The 21,119-nt window shown below is 39.9% G+C and overlaps 1 protein-coding gene across 1 annotated transcript in view; it reads left to right on the top strand.

Moving 5' to 3' along the window:
* b3glcta (beta 3-glucosyltransferase a) overlaps positions 1 to 21,119 on the top strand; it is a 74,767-nt gene that overhangs the window by 31,377 nt on the left and 22,271 nt on the right. The window contains exons 4-9 of the mRNA XM_022200148.2: positions 9,306 to 9,415; positions 14,773 to 14,849; positions 15,497 to 15,608; positions 17,499 to 17,635; positions 17,776 to 17,839; positions 18,804 to 18,935. Of these exons, the coding sequence (XP_022055840.2) occupies positions 9,306 to 9,415; positions 14,773 to 14,849; positions 15,497 to 15,608; positions 17,499 to 17,635; positions 17,776 to 17,839; positions 18,804 to 18,935 (632 nt within the window). The remainder of the gene's footprint in view (positions 1 to 9,305; positions 9,416 to 14,772; positions 14,850 to 15,496; positions 15,609 to 17,498; positions 17,636 to 17,775; positions 17,840 to 18,803; positions 18,936 to 21,119) is intronic.

Raw genomic sequence — 21,119 nt, 5'->3', positions numbered from 1 at the left:
AACAGATAATATAGATAGAATGATGTTTTGTATGCATAATGTCACAGAGGAGATGTAACAGTAATGAATAAAAATGCAAAAACTTTTTCAACTCTAGCAACTTTATGAGACGACGCTGGCTTACTGCTGCTGGTTTGGGACACACATGCGCAGTGTAGAGATAAAACATTTAGACAGGAACGGCTCTAAAGTTTAACCTGATTCAGACATTTTAATGTCTCGTCTGCCAAGCTCAGCTTTTTAATTAAGTAGATCCAAGGCAATATTGTTCTTATATCTTATGTAATGTCTAAATGAGGCAGTTTTGACTTGAATCCAGTTGGCTGTTCACTCCTCTCATATTAATGTATTACTTACTTGACTATTAGGCAGATTTGATATTCCGTGTAAGTTTAAATTTAGACAGTTAAAGTAGACTTTTTTCATCTGAGTGCAGTGCAGATAACACAAATTTTAATCAGACGTGTCACAGTTGGCTGCCTCTTGATTTCATGTTGCAACGTGTTCCTAAAGGTTACTGAGAGCTAGTAAGAATATCACATCTCACTACATCAGAAATCATACAATTTCCTTTTCAGAATTACGTTATGTTGGTCAGAATGTGTCTCTCCCATCTAATAGGAGACATTGAAGGGCAGGACATGAATAAAATAGACGGAAAAAAGCCAGAATTAGATTCCAATGCTACAGTGTGTTCTCCAGAGAATGGAAGTGCACTTCTTCTATGTGGAGGTGGAGAAAAAAAACCTTATTGCAGACATCATGAGTTACATTATGTCCTAATGGGTCTACAGCGTTGCGATGGTGCCCTTTCTGCAGTTTATTTTCGTCACAGCCAGTATCTGTGTTTCTTAGTATAAGTCTTAACCTTCAGAAAATGCAATTGTAAAATAAACTCTTGCTCTTTGACTTTAAGGGAGAAGCACCAACCTGGTGTTTTTAGACGATGTTGCAGAAAAATAAATTACTTACAGATTTGTTTCTTTATCTCTGGGAGAAAGAAAAATGGACCAGGAAACAGCAGATGCAAGGTGCACTGCCAAAAGCAGCCTTTTTTAAATAAGTGGATTTTTCTTTAAAATCTTACATTAGATTGTTGAGAGTATAGGTATCTCTGAGGCACAACAATGAATGGGTTTCCAGAAGGCCAGACTTTCAATCAGATTGGCAGAACAGCAATAATTAACCCTCGGAAAGCAGTGTTACCGTCCCGTCTGCAGCAATATTATATTTATGCATCGGCTCCGTGCCAGCCTCTTCAAGCCAGGAGGATACATGCTGTATCTTCAAGGAGGCTCAATGCTCGCAAGATGTCGACTGAACTCTTCCTGTGTATTTGCTATTCTTTTCTTTCCCCGTCTTTTCTTCTCACTTTTCTGAAGATTGTGTAGCTGCTTGCCTGTGAAAATAAGAACCTCTGTTGTGTCTGCTCTCCTTTATTTATAATTCAGAACACAGCTGATGATTTTATTTTCCAAATTAAAATAACATCACACAGGCATCCTGGGAAATGTCACAAGCGGTGGCAGCTCGTTGCCAAATGGGATATGAAATCATGCGTCTTCCCAAAGAAGAAAAGCTAATTTATTTTCAAGTGATGTCTCGTCCATTTTCCACTCTTCCAATACTATTATGGATAATGAATGGGCTTCATAAGCAAAAGAAAAAAAAAAAGAAAAACCTGGAATCTGTTAAGCATTAATTGCCTGAGCATCCTGAATTATTGATTCTAAGTGAGGTTTAAGGGTTGAGTTTGGCACTCATTAGTCTTCAGCAGTGCTGTCCATGGAGTCATGAACTCGAGAGAACCTCTAATGAGTGTGATTATCACAGGTAGAAAACAGATGTTTTCTAAACCTTCATGTGTTCTTTCTGTGCTTGTTTTCTATGCGTTTCCGTGTTACTACCTGCAGGGAATTATGAGAAGCTAATTTTGTATAGGAAAGTGTCTTTTCCCTTTGATGGATTCCCCTCATGCACACCTCTCGTCTCTCTTTTTTTTTTTTTTGCAATTGGAGTGCATCTGACTATCTCTCTTTGCTGGCTTCCTTCCCCATTTCACTCCTCTTCTATCTTCGGCCTCTCTGCTGTTTTCCTCTCTGCGTTTTATTGAGACATATTTGATGCTGACCTTTTCAGCAGAGAGCTAAAAGTTAAATACACCATGTGCTCTATTGATCTTCTGCAAGGCAATTAAAAGTCTGTATTAATAGGAGAAGAAGGCTGATAGGAAATCATTTCACTTGCCGCATGACACATAGGCCTGCTCTATGCTAGATGATTGCCCATAGGGAAAGTAAATTATTTTTTATATCTAAATCAAACTCTCAGCAGTCTGAAAAGTTGGCTATACTGAATCTGGGCTCCTAGATTGAATATCAAGGTATGTCTGTGGATTGGCTATTAAATCTTGGTCCTTCCTGGTGTGACGGTCATGGTTAGTTTGGTCAGAAAACTGCAACACAATTTGCTTCAGTGCACTCTGCCTCTTGGATGCTTCGTTTTTTGGACACAAGGAAGCGAGGAATGAGGGGAATTTTTAGGAGAAGGATGATTCTGGGCCATCTTGTCTCGGGGAGTCCAATGATGTGAGTCACTGGAGTGTAGCAGGTTTTACACCAGCACCATCAGCTGCTGGATGGGGAGTTAGGCCTGCCGACTATGGAAATGAGCTATTGACATCCTCTGTCATGTCTGGCTACGTGCTGGAAATGAAGAGCTCTGGATCTGTCATGACAGTTTCATTGTTCCCACAACAGCCTAATGGCCACACATAAGGAATCTTCTCCCTGTAGATTTCTGCAGACGTTTGTCATTGAAATTGCACTACTGATCTGCTTTCCATCCATATTCCACTCCTGTTTCCTTCAGAATTAAAACTGTGCTCTGTCCAACTTACACACACATTTGTTTGCACATGTTCTCTGTTTGCCGCCTTGCCGTGGATGTGTGTTAATTTAACTGTGGGGACAGAGCCACTCCAGGCGGCAATGAAACATTCCCGTGACAGTTCTGTTGACTACACACACCTGCTCTGTGATACTGATGGAGATGACAGAGCTGCAGGAGTGCCTAGAGGTCAGTGTGCTCTCAACTCCTCTGCCACTTGGCAACATCTGCAGTCCCGCTCTAAGGAAGTGTCACTATTGATTTGTGTCAGCGAGGTGAAAACACTGCACGGCCAGGCCACTGCAAGAGCTCACAATCTGCATTCGAGTGCACATATTTACCGCTCCTCGTCGAAATGCAAACAGCGTTTTAGTTCATCAGCCTTGGTTCTTTAATCAGTCTGATCCTCTTCCTCCTTACATGCAGAGATGTTGAAGCAGCGTGTACAGACAAACACTCAAAGCCTTCACGCAGAGTTTGCCATAGACCAGATGGTGATGGCCTTTAAAGAGTGGCTTCATGCATTGAGAAAAGCATCGGATCAGAGAAAGAGAGAGAACCAGCAGAATTCTCCCGTGTCTCATTTCATCCAATATATTTCAAGGCCGATACAGTCTTCTTTTTCCTTTTTTTTCTTCTATGGAGCAGCCTTTGTGGAATACTGAACAAGGGGGGATAAACGAACACTAGACTCGTGCTTTCTAGTTCCATCGACCTGGCAAAATAAAATCATCTGTACTGAGGGAACCAGAGCTTTGGCTTCGTCTTCTCAGGAAACTTCAATCTCTTTCATTCAAGGCATATTATTTTCAGTCAGATGGGAGCTTTGGGTAATTTCACTTAACTGCTGACAATAGCACCTTATAGTGTGTTTTTCACCAGGGGTCCTACTTCATATCTTTGCACTGTAATTACGTAGATGAATTGATTGCATACTTCTACCTCTGGAAATAGCTAATCAAATTTGTACTACTAGCACTTGCAGCATTACCTTTGTGACAACTGTGAAAACAGAACATCCAAGCAAATGTTTAATACTCTTTGTCAAGCACACAAAGTCACCCAAACAACTAGCACAGTGACTGTAAAACATAGCAGCTGTAATAGGCAGACAGGTTAGCAAATATAATCTATTTAGTAGAAGTTAGAAAGTGCTTTTCCACATTCCGTGTATTATACGGGTCTGATATCAGCAGTAGGGGTCCTCAGAGGTCCAATCAAAGCCTGAGATTTGAGATCTGCCTTGAAACCTGGAGGGGTTCAGATCCACAATAAATCAGCTTTTAGTCAGGTCGTTTTCTTTTATCATGTTTTCCAAGTTTGTTTTGACACATCTGAGTGATACCTGAGTGGATCAAGAAGATCCAACAGTGATCATACAACACTGACAATGGTGGACGCCATTGTATATCGAGAATGCTAGCATTAACAATACTAGCACATACTGACACAGCCATGGCAATGAACAAGCAGTCATTACTGTAGTTCAAAGGGTGAAACAGTCAAGGTTGTCTTTATTATCCTTGATGCAACAAAACTGCAAAACAAGTCGCACTTGTCATCCATCACCGTGACTGCAAGTGAACATTTAGACCTTGTCCACACTAATATGGACATATTTCTAGAAGGGTATTTTCCCCCTTTGCTTTAAAAACAATTCTGTTCACACTGCCATCATTTTACACAATGAACACAAAAATGACGAGAAACACTCCAACAAATATGCCCCACTGTTTTATGTCAATATTACATCAAATACAGGAGAAAAACACTGTAATTTTGTTATTTTTGCAGACTTTAAAATGCGGAGGCTGTGGACCAAGTAATACTGGGCACAGAACACACAGGCTTTAGTGTGCAGGTAAAAGTGGTGCAGCAATACCAAGTGAAGTTGTAAACATGTACCTGGCTTGCTGACCAATACAAAGAAACTGCTATCGATCCTCGATTGTTGTTGCAGTTGTTGTTTCAAGAACATGCTCAACCTCTACATGTCTACATACACGCACACATACACATAAAGCAGAGTTTTTAAAAATGGGCATTTTTGAAAAAGTGTCTGTTTGAGGGACCTTAACTGCAATTTGCATGTGGATAAGAGGCCCAAGCAGAGGAAAATGTTCCGTTCTCAAAGATGATCTTTATTAGTGTAGACAAGGCCTTAAGCTGAAATAACAAGTGGATTAGCCGAACTATTTCAATCAGCAAGAGAGGAACAGCAGAAAACCTGGATGTATTTCGTAACTTTCTTGGCAACAACGATGGATTACATGGTCCATTTCCAATTTCCACTCTCAGACCTTAGCGCTAAACCCTCACAGACTGAACTGACTGAGGAATGGGGCAGCACTTTGCGACATATCACATTACCTTGATGGCACCAACATTTGTTTTGTGCTATTGTCCACTTGGGACATTTTATTGACCTATTTTTACTTTGTTCAGGGCCAAGGCACTTAGGGGAAAGCCTATTTCATTGTGCCATCAAGGACATACGACTGTGCACAGCTGTGGCTATGAATCACCAGTGAGCTGTGTGTTTTTTAGAGATACATGATACATCTTTTCCTTGCAATGTTTGCTTCCATGCTTGTTTGTTTACCTTTTTTAAAAAAAAGTGCTTCAGGCCTTCCTCTGGTAACCCCATGCTTAACGTCACAACACTTTGAATTGTGGGTAATTCCCTCAAGCAAAGTCTGCAGAAATGTGGACTTACAGTGTACATAAAGGATTCAAAATGTCTGTGAAAGATCTCTCATGCACTTGACGATTTGATGGTGGGACAGCCTGAAGCCCTCACGGACTTAGCAGAAATACGCCTCAGAGTCTGTGAGTGTTGACATTGGAACTGGGCCAATGTGTCATAGTCACGTACGAGGGAGAAGGCTACGAATGTTACATTAGACACAAAGTTTTACTTTGACAGCTTGTAAATTATAACTGACTTTTTAGCAGCAATCACAAATTGCATCAGTGCAGATCAGTTCTATCTCTCCTGACCAGTTTCTTGTCTGTCATTTCTCAGTTCGGCCTGCACTGGAGTGCAAGCTTTCTATTATTAGATGGGCTTGGTTTGGTTCTGGGGGTATTTCTCGTTCTTTTCAGGTTTAGACCCTTGGGTGTGAATAAAGGTGATTGAATCCTTTTCTGACATCAACCATATATTTGACCAAAAGTAGTTTTGAAGTTCAGTGTGGTGGCTCCAGCTATGGTCAACTTGACAATTCCTGTCTCCTCCTAATTCCTGTCTAATCCAATCCAAACTAAACTCAGCTAAACTCATGCTGAGTTTAGCTGAGGCAGGTCTGGGTCATGGACTTTCCTGTGACGGCAACCACCTGTCACTCAAAGCAGCCACACCAATAATTATGCATAACTTCAAAAATTCATCTGTAAGTTGGCACAAACAGGTACACTAACTGTAGAGACCAAAATCGATTTTTGTTCTAGGTTTTAAAAATTTCTACCATAAAATCAGACATTTCAACATGGAGCTCGATGAGGATTGACTCAAAGTTGAAGTCAGCCTCCAGTGGCCATTAAAGGAACTGCAGTTGTTGCACTTCCATGCCAGCTTCATTATTTAGCCCTGTAGGTTGCGGCTTGTTTTGGGCATCAATTTGTGGACACAAGATAGCGTGCAGCCATGCTAGCAGCTCTGTGAGGATGTACAAGTTTAACACTAATATGCTCTCATCTAGCGCTAAATATATGTAGATCGGAATATCATTAATTTGCGAGTATCTAGCCACAAATCAAAGTGTTGGCTGAATTAAATTTTTGAGGGGATCACATTAGGTGCATTACAACTTATCCTTAGCAGGATGTTAGTCAGCAGATTCCTAAAGTAAGCTTCTTCAGCTGAAGATCATGGAGTCTTAGAACCATGTCTCTAACATGGGAATTCATAGGTGCAAGAGAAAGCGTGCACACAAATGAAGAAAAAAGAGAATCATTGGTTTTAATGTCCTTTTGTAAGACATGCACCATCTTGGCTTTTAAAATTCTTAAGACAGCCAAGTAGCATGATAACATCTGGTGTTCTTCTTTGCCCTTGGAACAGTCAGAGATGGTTCCTCTGAGGACCTGAAGTACCTCCCATTTGTCAGATAGCACAACAACAAACAACTAATAACCATCTGCTGCAGTTCCATCCTAGCACCAATATTTCCTAGCAACACTGTAGCTATCAATTAGCTACCACTCAGAACATCCAACCTACCATATGCTATCAACCACTCAAACCTAAGCCACCGGCCTCCCAACACCAGAACCCTCTCAAGGCGCATTTGCAATCCACATACATTCTGACAATACAGCTGTCTCTCGTTGAATCTATATTTGTCTCAGCCAGCAGGCATATAATCCCACTGAGCCACTAAAAAGTGTTCTGTGACATTTTTGGCACCGAAGACATTGTTTTAAATCTTTATCCTATAATTAAGTACAGGTGGATGTATTGATTGTGTTGTTGCTCTGCCACGAGTATCAAGGGAGCGAACAAAGGTGATTTTCACCTGAAAGCCGGAGGACACAGGAATGATAGAGGTGAAGGAAACAGGCCACTCTAAGAGGATTTTTCCTCTTCCGTTTTCCTCCCCATTGTTAGATGATTAATCGAAACCCATTAGTGTGGAGTCGAGGCCAGCGAATTCAGTTTTAATTAGTTTCTTTTTTTACTCCTCATTCTCCTTTCCTTTGACATAGGGTGCGCATTATCTACACAATGAGGGATTGGCAAACTGCTTATCTGATTTTGCTGCTAGTCTCTTGCAGCTGGTATTATTGCTGTACTGTGCAGTATCATGAGGCTGGTACCTCACCTGGGGCTTTAAAATGCATCGCTTTATATGAAGCCAAATGCACGTACACGTGCACATAGCACACATTCATTCAGCAAACTCAGCAGAGGACATTTAGAGGTGGCGTAGTGGTGTCGTCTCTAAGCTCAACTCTCGGCAGAGGTTAGATCTGCTGGGAGATGGACATGCTCAGATTTAGCAAGTAATTCCCTTCCTTAGCTGGACTTGAGGATCAATAGGATCTTTTGTTATGAGCTGGGCAAAGGAGCGACACACCCACCAACACTTAATTAAAAAGATTTGACACAGATACTGTACTCTGACATAATGTTTCCCCCTGACCCCAGTGCTAATATCTGAACCCGGGGTGGGAATTGGTTCAAGTCGTGCAATTGAGGCGGAGGCAATCCATCTAATCCTGCTATTGTCAGCACTTGCCCTTCCCCTCCTTCCTTGTGTTGCTTTTGCACCGCTACTCCAAAGGGAAGAGTAGACCTGTCGGCAGTGACTGCTGCTTATTTATGTTTTGAAACACTTAAATGCACTTAGTCAGCAAATTTGGCAAAGCATCATGGGAGATTTCCTTCTGGTAATAATAATTTATGGCACAGTCTACCCTTTATGGCTGTATTCTGTGCAAATACTTAAGTAACAAATTAAAATGTCTAAAGAAAGTGAGAATTATCTGGCACAGAGCCTGTCGTTTGTTTGAGCTCCCATTAGGGAGAAAGTAGACACAAAAAGCTTTCCACATCTGATTTCTGGGAAGTTTTTGAGCTCTGACATCTCTTCTGTTTTTCTTCTTACTTTACACCTGATATTGGCTCCCACCTCTCTGCACCAAATCCTTGAAAAGCCTGTATGTTGTCACAGTGATTCCGGTCAGGTGCTGCAGACTTTATTTTGATGTGAGGGACAGCTTACAGGATTTAGGAGATGTCAGATGTAATTGTACAGAGCCAAAGACAAAATGACAGATTTTTTTTTTTCATTGCCTCCCTCTGGTCCTTTGGTCTAGTCTTGATTGTACTGGTCGGGAGAGCCACAGGGTTTATGTGCAGCCAATGTCATTCTTCACTGAGCTGTGTCACTATTACTGCCCTGTAAATGGATTCCACATGAAGAGCAACTACAGCTAGCTGGGTCAATGACAAAAATGGAATCCAAACATGTTGTCGGCACACTTTATTAGCGGTTTTTAAACAGACATTATCGAGCTAATCACTCCCTCTTAACCTTGGCGTTAACATTGCAGGAACACCACTGAGCTTTCCTGACATTGCAGTTGTGTCACTCAGCCAGAAGTGGACATCTGGGCTGTGTCAACCTTTTGGGTGTTAGGGCCCCTCGGAGAGACACTCTTCTGACTGCTAATGTTTTATTAAGTAAAACAGTCTGGGCCGTGACATTTACATACTCTCTCCCCGAGCCAATTAAGCTCTTGATGTGCTGTTATTATCACCAGGCCAACAATGGAGATTAGCAAAAGTCACCTCAGTTATTCAGACTGTGGCTCTTATCTTGTCTTGCGCTCAGAAGGTCATCGATTGCCATGATCCCTTTTCACAGCATGTGAGCAGTCCCACATGTCTCCGTCCTTTGTGTTTGTTTCAGACCTGCGGGAGATAGTGTTCGTCATCCAGAGTCAAAGCAACTCCTTCCACGTGAGGCAGGCGGAAAGACGGAGAGAAGATTTGCTCTATCAGGCACACAGTCTCACAGAGGTAACAGTCAAAGCATCTTTTACTAATGTACAACATGCTCCTATTTTAGCATAAGAGCTCACTTACAACACATTTTAGTATAAATACGTGTACTTAACAGTCTTCACCAACAGCCAAAATTACATCCGACTGCAAATGAGTTCCTGTAAGCGGTTTGTGTTGTCACATGGTGTCAGCACTGATTTTCAAAAAATAATTTAAAAGCATCACATTTTTAATTTAAAATCCATTTGGCAGAAAGTACACATGACATGATTTCCCTACATAGAAAAAAAAACTTTTCTAAGTGTTCGCCATTTGTTCCACCACTACACAGTCCTCATAAATTTAAATATTGAATGCTGGTGTGAAGAATTATTCATAGCACCCTCCAGATCAAATTTGTGAAGTGCATTTAAGTTCAAAATATGAAAATGTAGTTTCAAATATGTACCAGGCTCAGCAAATCACGTGCTTGCTTATAATTTTTATGTATTTAGGAAACCCAGAGATTTGGGCAGCTTTGATGTTCAGATATGTATCATTCTACTCAACAAATCAGCCTGCCGTTTCTGGACACTGCCAAGTAAATGTTTAATGGAAAGTGATGATCATCCAAAAGCGTAATGAATATTCTAAAGCCTGCTTGTAATTCAGATATTCCAAAAAAGGAGCAGAGGAAATAAACACAGCATTTTATGGAATTAGTTGAACTTTCAGTAAGAACATCAGAATTATGTATGAGGAAGGCAGAGAGCGCATTTACAGGTCAAAATGTCCTTTGTTGGTTCTCATTAAATCTCTTCAGAGTCCGATGAAATGCGATGTATCATATGAGTTATGGTCTGTTTGGTTACATGGCAAATGTGGCATCACTAATTGCTATATTGCAGCAAATTAGAGGAAGCAATTGCTCGCTGTGTTCACTCTATCAAAAGACATATTTGGGTTTTTTATATTTCTGTTGTGTTGGATTTGTCACTGACTCAGAAACATTCTAAACTGTTGTCTCAGTCTTCTTTGGTCCTAAATGATTCAAACGTTTGATTTTATCTCATTAGTGGTGTCATTATGGTTCAAACAAAACCACAATATATCTAGTTTGAGACCACATTTATACAACATTCTCTTGAAAAATGACTTGACAGTGTTATCTGTGTCTAAAATCCTGCATTCTACTTCAGTGTCCAAATCAAGAATAAATGCCTACTAAGTGATTTTTCAAACACAGACTTCGACTGTCCGTTGTTCACAACATTTTTTAAAATGGCCTCATGTTTCCTGTAATGAATCATGCCATCAGTTTGCACAAGTAGATACTTTTTTGAATGAAAAGACTTAATTACAATGAATGAATAAATCAGATGTTATGAGATTGGGCAGACTTAACACATCATATTGCATTTGCAGTTATGATCTCACAGATACGTCTGCCATTTTAGCATCTGTTGCATGCAATTACACGGAGTAATTCCAGACGGCAGCGAAGGCCTGACAGATTTTCAAAGACTCAAAGGTTCATGATTAAAATCTGTTCACTGTTTTCAGAGTAAAAATACCTTTTGACTCAAGTGTACCAAGAAAGCACTCAGATAGTGAAGGCTGTGAATACACCAAGACTGCAGAGTCCTCAAAGTGGGCTTTTTTAATAGCAGAAAATGTCAAAAATTAAAATTTAATCTGGAGTCCAGATCTACACGGAGGATGATTGTACCTTGAATTAAAGCGGAAAGTACTAGAATTTATGCAGCTTGAAATGCCAGATGGAAAATTGTAAATGCAAAAAAGAGAGATGACAGTGAAAGCACAAATATATCTACATATAAAACTAAATATAAAAGAGGAAATGAACCTTGGTCTGTCCTGTGACAAAGTTTGATGCTTGCCGACCTCCTCCCCTTCCTGCAGCCTTTATCTGTTTTTGCATTAACTTAATGTACTTGAAAGAATTTATCTTGTTTTGATTATTTTGTTTTTTTCTCACAAGTGTGGCAGCATAGTGTTACCATTGTGAACAAAATACATACAAAGATACACATATCTAATAATAACCATATTTCCATATTGACATTAAAAATATCCCATCACAATGTGAAATGGTTTAGTAGAAAAAAGAACAGTTTGTTAATATAACAAAGGAACGAGTGACGTTCTATGTTGGCAGCCATATATTGCAGTACAAAACCTCATGGGTCGAGCTAGAACCTGCTTTATGGTGCACAAATTCCATCAAAAAAGTTTTTTGATTGATATTATCTCTTCCCAACTAATTACAAATTAGGCTGGACCATAACTATTTTCATTTGAGGCAGTGGTTGGAATAACCTTTGAGTTAAAATCAGAAAGTTGTTGCTTTTCAATTTCTGTTTTAGTCAATGTCACAGAATACAAACACACCATAAAACAGCTCAAACTCTGATTAGATTGCATAGATACAATGATATAAATACAACTCTCCAATTGATCCTACTTAATAGCCCAACATGAGTTACATCCAGCCGTCCCCCAGTTCATCCCACCTCCAGAGCACTGAACCTTCTGATTCTGCTGTTTAACAGTCTTAGAGGGTTTTTCTGGGTACTGTAGGAAAAAGATCAAAGCCAAACAGATTTGCTCAGTTTGTAGCTGTTCAGCATATTTGATGTAAACAATATTGTGGTACATAGCTATATAAAGTTTTGCACAAAGCAGTTTTATGTCTTCAAAATATCTTCATCAGTTTCAAGATACAGTTGAGACCTCAGAGAAATAACCTTTGAAGCCAAGTCCTCCTCAATAGAGAAGGTTCAGGTTTCACTCAAACTGTCAAACTGTCATTCAGTCATATTTGGGCTTTCTTCTCTGTAAGTCAGAAAAAAAAACAAAGTTCTGCTGAAAGTGTTGATTTAAAGCTTCTTAAACTTCCAGAATATGTAAAATTTTGGGCTATAATCGATGATAACTTGTGACCTGATCAATGCACCTTTGAGGCAGGAAAATGTACGTGCAATCAGTATTTCTGTCTGCCAACATTTTTTACATTCAGAAGATATTCCAGTTTTATCCTCGTCTGACTGGAAGGTTTTTGTGATATCCAGAGATTTACAAACACAGGAACTTGTGTATTCTGTGTATGCTTGCAGCCCATGTTCCTTCAGTCTGACATTCTGCCTGGTGGGAAAATTCCTATTACATTTATACAGTATTTTTGTCATTTAGCCAATGCTCAAATCCATAAAGACGCACTGAGACTACAAGAGAAGGAGATTAAACCGAAACCTTCCACAGCAGCAGAGGAATAAACTATGTTTTTGACACTGCTAGTATTATAACAATTTATGTATTTAAGGGACCACTCTGATGTAAATGTTTTAACATGAAAACCTGCTCTTTAATTGCACATTTGACCCTTTTTGTCATTTTCGATTGCAGCTCACTGCTGAAGTGGATGTGACAATCGACCACTACATCTTTCTTCTCCCCTCCAGCCCCTCCTACAGCTGAAACCATAGTTTCTCTTCCCTCCATAACAACCAGGTCTTACTGACCCCCATTGTCTCCCCAGTCGCCGAGCAATCAGTGTCCTATTCGCTGCGAGCTTGTCCTCACAAGGACCGGCTCTTATCTGTTGATTAGGGGCCTGCAGCTTGCACACAACTGACATAAAAGTATCCGCCTGTTCTTTTTGAATGCCTACTTTATCAGAAGAATGTCAATTGCCCTTTGATGCAAAAGCTCTCTTTTTGCGATTGCGTTATTATCAGAAGAATATGCCTCTTTGATTTAACTTATTCTTTTTATGTAGGGGCGATGGTGTGAATGTCAAGTAGAGAACAGTTTAATAAAACATGGTAGGTGTCATGCGATTCGTTTTAAGATTACACTCGAAGGTAATTAGATTAGAGCCAGCAAACCTCAGCTGACTAATAGGGATTAATAAGTGTAAACAGTTTGAGGCTCATCGCCTAAATCAAACAGGCTGCTGTTAGACAGAGCGGCTCAGAGGCGACTGTTCTCCCTGACTTCCTGCGTGATGAGTGGACCGTGTTGTAATGAACCACAGGGTCTTACGCTCTGCTGCTTTGTTTTCCTCGCAGTGTGAAACATTGGCTCCCTCAGACAGTCCTCACACACCTTCTCTGCCCTGTCCTCACCACAGAAAAAAAACAAAAAAACAAAACTGCTGACACACATTCTTCTGATTTGGAAGCGATTGTGTGCTCTGTCCATGTCCTCTGCTCGTCATTGTTGGTATTTCTTTTCTTTTTCCAAAGTTTATTTCTGACTGTAAGGCCAGGCAGCAGCAGCAGCTCTACAGGAAATATCAGTTTAATCTGCCATGTCTCTGCCAGGACATGGCTGGACTCCAGCATCTGTTAATCTGACACAGTAATATCATGCAGTCTCAATCTGACCTTAATTCATCTCTGCAAAGTTTGAGTTTTTGCTTTGCTTTGAAGATCCAAAATATGTGCTTGCTGGAGTTTTTAGCAAATGCCTGTGTACTTGATTCTAACAGAATCCGCTTAGACACCTGAGTTTGTGTTTGTGTTCCAGTATGCAAGTTTTTTCCAAGTAACATATCCACGTTTCTGAAACCAAAATGAGATGGTGTGCAATTATAGATTGTGTATAAAAGATGAATGTAGCGACCGTGACATTAGCCATTGTTAAACATTTTCACATCTCTAGTTTGGCCTTTGAGCAAAGGGTCCATCCAGCTGAGAACGCCAAGATGCTACCAAACCATACTCTGCTTTATCATCTAGTTTGCCCTGAATAGGACCATAATTTACTAAATGAACATAATGCTGAATTCAGAAAGCTTTAAAATGAGCAAATTCATAAAGAAAGTGTTTACTGAGAGAGCACATCAATGGAGAAGCAGGGCCATTTTCTCATAGACTTGAATGCCATTTGACTTAATTTTACAACCATAAGAGTCACCCCCTGCTGGCCGTTAGAAAGAATGCAGGTTTTTGAGGCACTTGCATCACTTCAGCACTTCAGACCTGGATGCTAAGACATTTCATAGAGGAATTAAATTGTTTTACATTTTATTGCAACTGTATGGGGTCCTAGAAAATGCATTAAAAATATAAAACACATCAGTCCAAATTACAAAACTGTGATCTCTAGTGCACAGGATATAAGGTTTGCAGCAAAAATATACAAAACCACTGGTGTGTTTCTTTAAGAGCCTGGTACCAGAATGACCCAGAAGTGGCTCATTAGCAGTGATCAAACCGCTGACCTTCCAGCTACAGGACCATCTCCCTAAACATTCTGTTCACCCTCGGGTCCTTTAGTGCAGAAAAGCTGCTTTAATTGTCTTTAGCTTAGTGTGGCTATTGCGTGTTACTAAAAATGACCTCTGATTTGTGTGCTGCTTCTTTCAGAAACTGCCGGTGGTTTCGCTTCTTCACCGTTTATCGGATAATGAGGGCGATTGGAGTATCCTTCCTCTGCTGCCTTAGTAAGTACAGCTGAACACGTGAGGTTGGATGAGGATTGCTCAATTCAGCTTTATACAAGAATTTATAATTTGAAAAAAAAAATGTCAGAAACTCAGTTGATGCTTTGAAGGTTATATTTGGATTTTGAGGACATTTAATTTGCCACATTTGCTTAGAAGCCATTACTAACACAATAACTGTGATTGATTGCTTCACATTGTGCTAAATGCCGACTTAATGTGTCTGTAACTGTGACAATAAGCCTATTACGGCGGTTATTCAGTGGCATGAACATCATGATAATGACATTAGCTTCAGTTGTCTACATGCTTAGCTCTTCTTAAAAATCCAGTATGTCTTGAATGATTGTTTTGGGGAGATGTGTAATAGCAGCCATAGCAAAGATTTAGGACCCAGATCATTACCAAACTATTACACAGCCAGCCTAATTGAAAGAAGTCTGTGTGCTTGTGATGTTTGTCTTTCTTTCCTCCAGAGAAAACATTGTGACTATCTCAGTGTGACTGGGTCAGGAGCCTCATTTAGTGGCTCCTTAGACTGGACTGATGTGAAAGGAAAAACTTATTTTTGTACAATTTTTTTGGCACTATTCCATTTATCCTTGCTTTATTATTTAAGTCTGTTTTTTGTGTCTGCATGTCCTCAGCTTATCCCAGTCCTTTGGGAAAAACTCATCCTGGATTGTATTTCTTGAGGAGGAAACCGATGTGAAGATGACTATCCTCGCCCAAGTCCTTGCAAAATTTGACAAGAATAAAGTGCGTATGCAATTTTCCCTACAGACCTCTATTTCAGCCTTTCTCTCATGCATTTCCTTGTTGTTTAGTCTGCCAAGTTAATCAGCGAGACCAAAGCTCTCCGTTTGGAGCTTAGCTGATCACCGCTTCAGTTAAGAGATAAACTATCAGGTTGGCAGCAGCTTCTTTGCAGCTGCACTGATCTCCGCCAGCTCACAGCGTAACCCGTCAGACATGTCACTCCAGTCTCAGCTGCAGACATAATTCAAGCCCTGTCCCTCCATTCATGAAATTATTTTTCTAGTATATGGGCTGGTAGGGCAGGTCAAATGTAAAATATTGCGCAAATGCTGCATAAAGTCAAGCATTCATCAGGGTTGTGACAACAGAATTTTTGTTTCCAGCTCAGCAGAATAACTTTCTACTTCAGTAATCTGCACATTTATGGATTTCTCAAGTGATGCCAATAACTGGCTCATTTTTACGGTCTGAGCTGGAGATTTGTAAATTTTTTTGTTTTTAATTGTTCTTGTTGACAAGCCTTTTAAAACACAGCTAAAGTAGAGGTGAAATGATGTTAATTACTCTTAAATATAAATCCTCCACCGAGAAAATCACGTATTTCTATCAGCAAAAGATGAATGTTGCTTTTTTTCGGGCCTTTTTATTGTCGCATTGGGCAATTTTGACCCTGTAGGGGTATTTCATTTCCACGGCAGAGATAGATCTGATTATTGTATGCATATCCACAACCTCATCTGTAGGAGGAGGTGATGGCAGATCCTGATAACGTGATTCATTACAACATGCAAAAAGCTTCTCTCTCAGGCCTCAGTGTGGACTGTCTTATTGTAAGACAAATCTAGTCAGGAGTCTTTCAGGAAGTAAATGCTCATCACAGAAACAAGTTACTGCTTTTAAATTAAGTTCAATCAGTTAGACAGAAGCTTGACAGTAATTAAACATCGCACGAGTTGTTATGCATTTGTTGATTTATTTTTTTTTAACAGATATGGCCTCAAAAAAGACAGAAATGAAAGTTAGTTTTTGATTACAGCTGAAAACAAACCATACATCAAAACCAAGTGTAAATATATGTATTAATGAGCCAATTTAATAGATTAATCAAGCCAAGTTATTGAAATTATTTCTTAGAACAGTGAGAACATTTTTGGCTTTATGATTTTAGGGCACATTTTCTACTGATATTTATCATATATGTTTTTTTGTACTGCTTTGAATGGGTACAGCTGTAGCGTAAGCAGTTTCCCTCTGGGGATCGATAAAGTAGCTCTGATTCTGAAATGAACAAAATATCAGAAACTCCAAGCACAGCCTCCACAATGATCAGAAAATTAAACACCTCTTTAATAGTTTCCACCTCAACTGGAGACCTTAAGAAGGAACTTTACAGCTTTTATGAAGGTTGGATTTACAGCAGGGGTTTAGAGGTGCTGCTGCTAAGCCAAGCTAACTGCCTTCTGGCTGTACCTTACAGATATGAGAGTGATCTTCTAATCCTGTCCTCTGCCAGAAAGCAGACGAACACATTTCCCAAAATGTTGGTCTGCTCCTTTAAACTTTATCTACTTTGACTGTTGGAGGATTTTCTCCTCAAATATCGGATGATTTTTACTCCAGATATGTCAAAAGTTTTGATCAGAGCCTTTTGTGGCTATCATATCTGCCATCTTTTAAACTTTGTTCTATCAAGAAATCTCATTATTTCTCCAGCTGGGGGCAAATCCCCTCATCACAAGTAATTTCAAAGGATTTCTGACAAGTACAGTGTGAAATTAGGCCAGAAGCCCAAATGTTTCTTTATTTGGAATCTCACTGTATGATAATAAAGAAGATGTTTTGTTTTTACCTGTAAGATGTTGAAATGTGTCTTTTAAACTAATTTCTCAGGAGTGGTTCCTTGGTAAACCCCTCCGTGATGAGGAGTCGACCATTATCCATCACTACGCCTTTGCAGAGAATCCCTCCGTCTTCAAATATCCAGACTTTGCTGCTGCTTGGGCCTTAAGCATCCCTCTAGTTGTTCGGTGAGTATGTGTAAAAGATCTGTTTACGTCTGTGAAACCGAGTTATTGGGTCCCTGTCATCTAAGATTTAAAAGCTAGGATTAGATCTACTATTTATTTATGGCATATTTCATTTGAAAGTCTGTGATTTCTTATTTTAGGCTTGCAAACAAAGTGAGAGATGAGCCACTTAAATCTGACTTCACCATTGACCTGAAACATGAGGTAAGACAATATGCAAGTCACACAGCTACCTTCAGAGCCGTTTTGTCTGGAAAGAGATGATGAGGCTCCTGGTTTTTGGCCATTTCCTAACAATTTTCTTATTTCTCATGCTCAAGCCAAAGCCACCTTCCTATAATTTATTTGCACAAAGAGAGCAAGGCATGAAATCCATCTAACCTTGAAGTGAAATCTCATTACTTTGGAGAATTGTCATGGTGCGGCATTATTTTTTTGTTGCTGAAATGTGGTCTGGGAGGCATCTAGCGATTCTTGTTAGGTAAACACAACATCAGACTTATCGGGCTCAGTCTGAGGGAGATGGTTCGGTTTGACATCTGATGAGTTCTTTCCTAGAGATTCAATTAAAGTACACAACCATCATCATGAGCAAAAACAACAGAGAGGCTGCAAGGAGATTGTTTTGTTTTTGCTGAAGTTGGTTCATGAAGAATTTTAAGTTATTTTTACAAGTTGATTTGCTTTAAATTTCACTGTCACACATTGCTTGAATCATCAGTGCTAATCCAGTTCACTGCTGGTGGTTTTAGCTCCAGGCAGAAGAACATCACAGTTTAGTTTCCTGGTTCTTCTGAGAAAGTTGCCACAATTGAGACGGCGCTGATTGTGCCTTCCTTATTACATATTCTTTCACTGTAACATCTCCATCTCCCCCCTGTAGAATACTTAAGCTAAGCCCTAGATTTTATTCTCCTGCTCTTCGAAAAGGAATATAGTAATACTCGCCAGCTCTCAGGTTCTCCCCACTCTCTCCTCTTCTTTATCTCTTTTGGTATTCATCTTAAATATTAAATACTCTCTGTGGAATTTTGTTGTGAGAGCAGAATTGTTGTAGTTGTGATAAAGAAAGAGCACATCTTTTCTTTTCATGTTTTTAAAAAATCATTGTCTGAAAGTTTGCAGTCAGTCCTCATGCACCTGACTAGATCTGTCCGTGTTATTGCAGGTTGCCTTGTATATCTGGGACAATGGGAAAGGTCCCAATCTCACTGCTGTTCCTGAGCTGTGCACTGAGCCGGAGAGCTCTCCTCAGGCCCAGCACTGTGCAACCACTCTGAGGAAAGAGCCTCCACTGTGTGTGAGTATCTGCTCTGTATAGAGATCAGTCTGACTGGCCTCAGTTCCCAGAGAATGGAAATGGAGCAAAATTAAATGACAACATAAAACAGAGGATGGTTGGCTGTGAGATACTGGCAGTCATGTGTTGATTTATTATATTCGGCCTTCAGCCTTCACACTCCAAGGCTGCATCTGAGCAGCACCGACAATTCACAGTGAAGTACAGTCTTGTATGTTATTGCTTCTGCATGCAGCAGAACGCTGTACATTAACCTGCAAAGACAGAAGTCTTGGGTTTGTCTTGCCAATTTTAATTTTGTCAAAAAAGAAATGATCCCTCGTTGCTAAGCAACATCATCTTCTTGCATCGTTTCCAGAGTTGCGTCAGACACTTATTATGACTTTTGTTCTTTTATCTAAATATGTTGAAGTTTATCTATTTCTGTGCCAACTAATGCTACTTTGAGGTAGATTTACACGTTCACACCTTCCTCTGGCTTTGGCTCGTAGATTTATCATTTTGTCAAATCTGGACCAAGGTAACTGAAATTAAAATGTAATTTCACGTTTTTTTTCCACCTTCATTTACCAAACATATTACATGGAAATATGTATTGTATTCATCATCAAGACACCAATCATACCGCATATTTTTTATAAGCCAAAACCTTCCAAAAAAGCTAGCTTGTTGTGCAGGTAAACATGTGATGAAGGTTAAGCGTTTGCTTTGTTGACATAAACTGAACACAGTACTACAACTCAAAGAATCTGGAAGTGATGCTACACTGAAATTCTAAAATTTCCAATTCAGTCTTTGAGCTGCTGTGCGCTGTAAGGTATGTGAAGGGTGGAAGTAAGAAACATCCAGGCGGTTTCTCTGAATAGTCCTCCAAGAAATAATTTGCACTATCTTAAGACCGTTCTTTATGCTACGTTGTGTACAAGTGGGAGCCGGTGAGTGGGTGTCGAATAGAGAGAAGAATTGTACTCCGTTTTAATCAGAGTTGCTGGTGCTCTTCTTTTGGTTCGTTTGTGGTGGATTTCTTTTGTTGCCGTATATTATTTTCCTGACTGTGTTGACTTATAAGCATGATTCCCAACAGATTATCTCATATATTGTTGGTATTATGTTTGCTCGAGTTAACAGAACTTTGGTTTGGTGAACTGATGACAAGTTTTCAGTCATCCGGTGTTGAGAAAAACTGTTTACTTGTATGCGACTGTATTTTTCTTGATTGTGTGAAATGAGTCAAATTTGGGATGCCAGAACTGCAGCTGAACGTGTCCCAATTCAGATTTTTTTTTCATCCTCTCCTCCCAGTTTTTGACAGGAAAAAAAATCCAATTTGATCTTTTCATTCGTTATTCAAATCACACGCCGCTTGTGCGTTTGCGGTCTTGAGTCTGGTTTGTTGCAGTCTGAACCGTCAGATTTAAATTCATGTGGTTATTACTTCCCTCTATGGAAATCACTTTCCTCATAAAACCGCTTTCATTTGAACAGAAAACAGGACAAAAACTCAAGCAGCCAGCAGAGAAACATGAAGGTCACAGGTTTAATAAGTATTCTAGGAGACGTTTCTTTTCAGACAAAACAAGAGAGGACGGATCGCACTCGGACAGTGTTTGGAAACAGCTGCAAGACAAATTGCCAAGTGGGGCCAGAGCAACACTTGACTACAGTGTCAATAAAAAAATCAAGAGCCTCAAGAGGCAGATTCGAAGAGGTGAAGGACTACAATGAAAGTGGCCGTGGCAGGAAAAAAATGTCCTTTTTATGCCTCCATGACGGTGACAGCTGTGGCTGGAGGCTTTATGTTTACGGCTTGTCTGTCCGTCTCGTCCTCAGAAACAACCGGATATATCTCAGGAACACCCTGAGAGGATTTTTTTTTAAATCAGTCTCAAGATTTTGTTAGTCAGAGGTCACTGTGACCTCACAAAGCACATTTGTGGCCATAGATTAAGAATTCACACGGTAATTCCGACTCAGAAATCACGTGATCGACTGTTAAAATGAAGTGATGATATTTTATATGTAAAAGATCAAAACTTAACACACTGTGACATCATAATGTTCTGAAAAAACTAGTCTTTATTAGACTTCGTGATTCAGGAACAGAAGGGAAGATGGTGACCATATTCCACATTTGTTGGGGTACTGAATTGTTGACCTTAATTCTGGGTGGCCACGTTAAAACTG

The sequence above is a fragment of the Acanthochromis polyacanthus genome, chromosome 13 (genome assembly GCF_021347895.1).
Source record: "Acanthochromis polyacanthus isolate Apoly-LR-REF ecotype Palm Island chromosome 13, KAUST_Apoly_ChrSc, whole genome shotgun sequence".
In the NCBI taxonomy this organism is placed as follows: domain Eukaryota; kingdom Metazoa; phylum Chordata; class Actinopteri; family Pomacentridae; genus Acanthochromis; species Acanthochromis polyacanthus.
The sequence above is the reverse complement of the archived record's forward strand: the minus strand, read 5'-3'. Positions and strand labels throughout refer to the sequence as shown.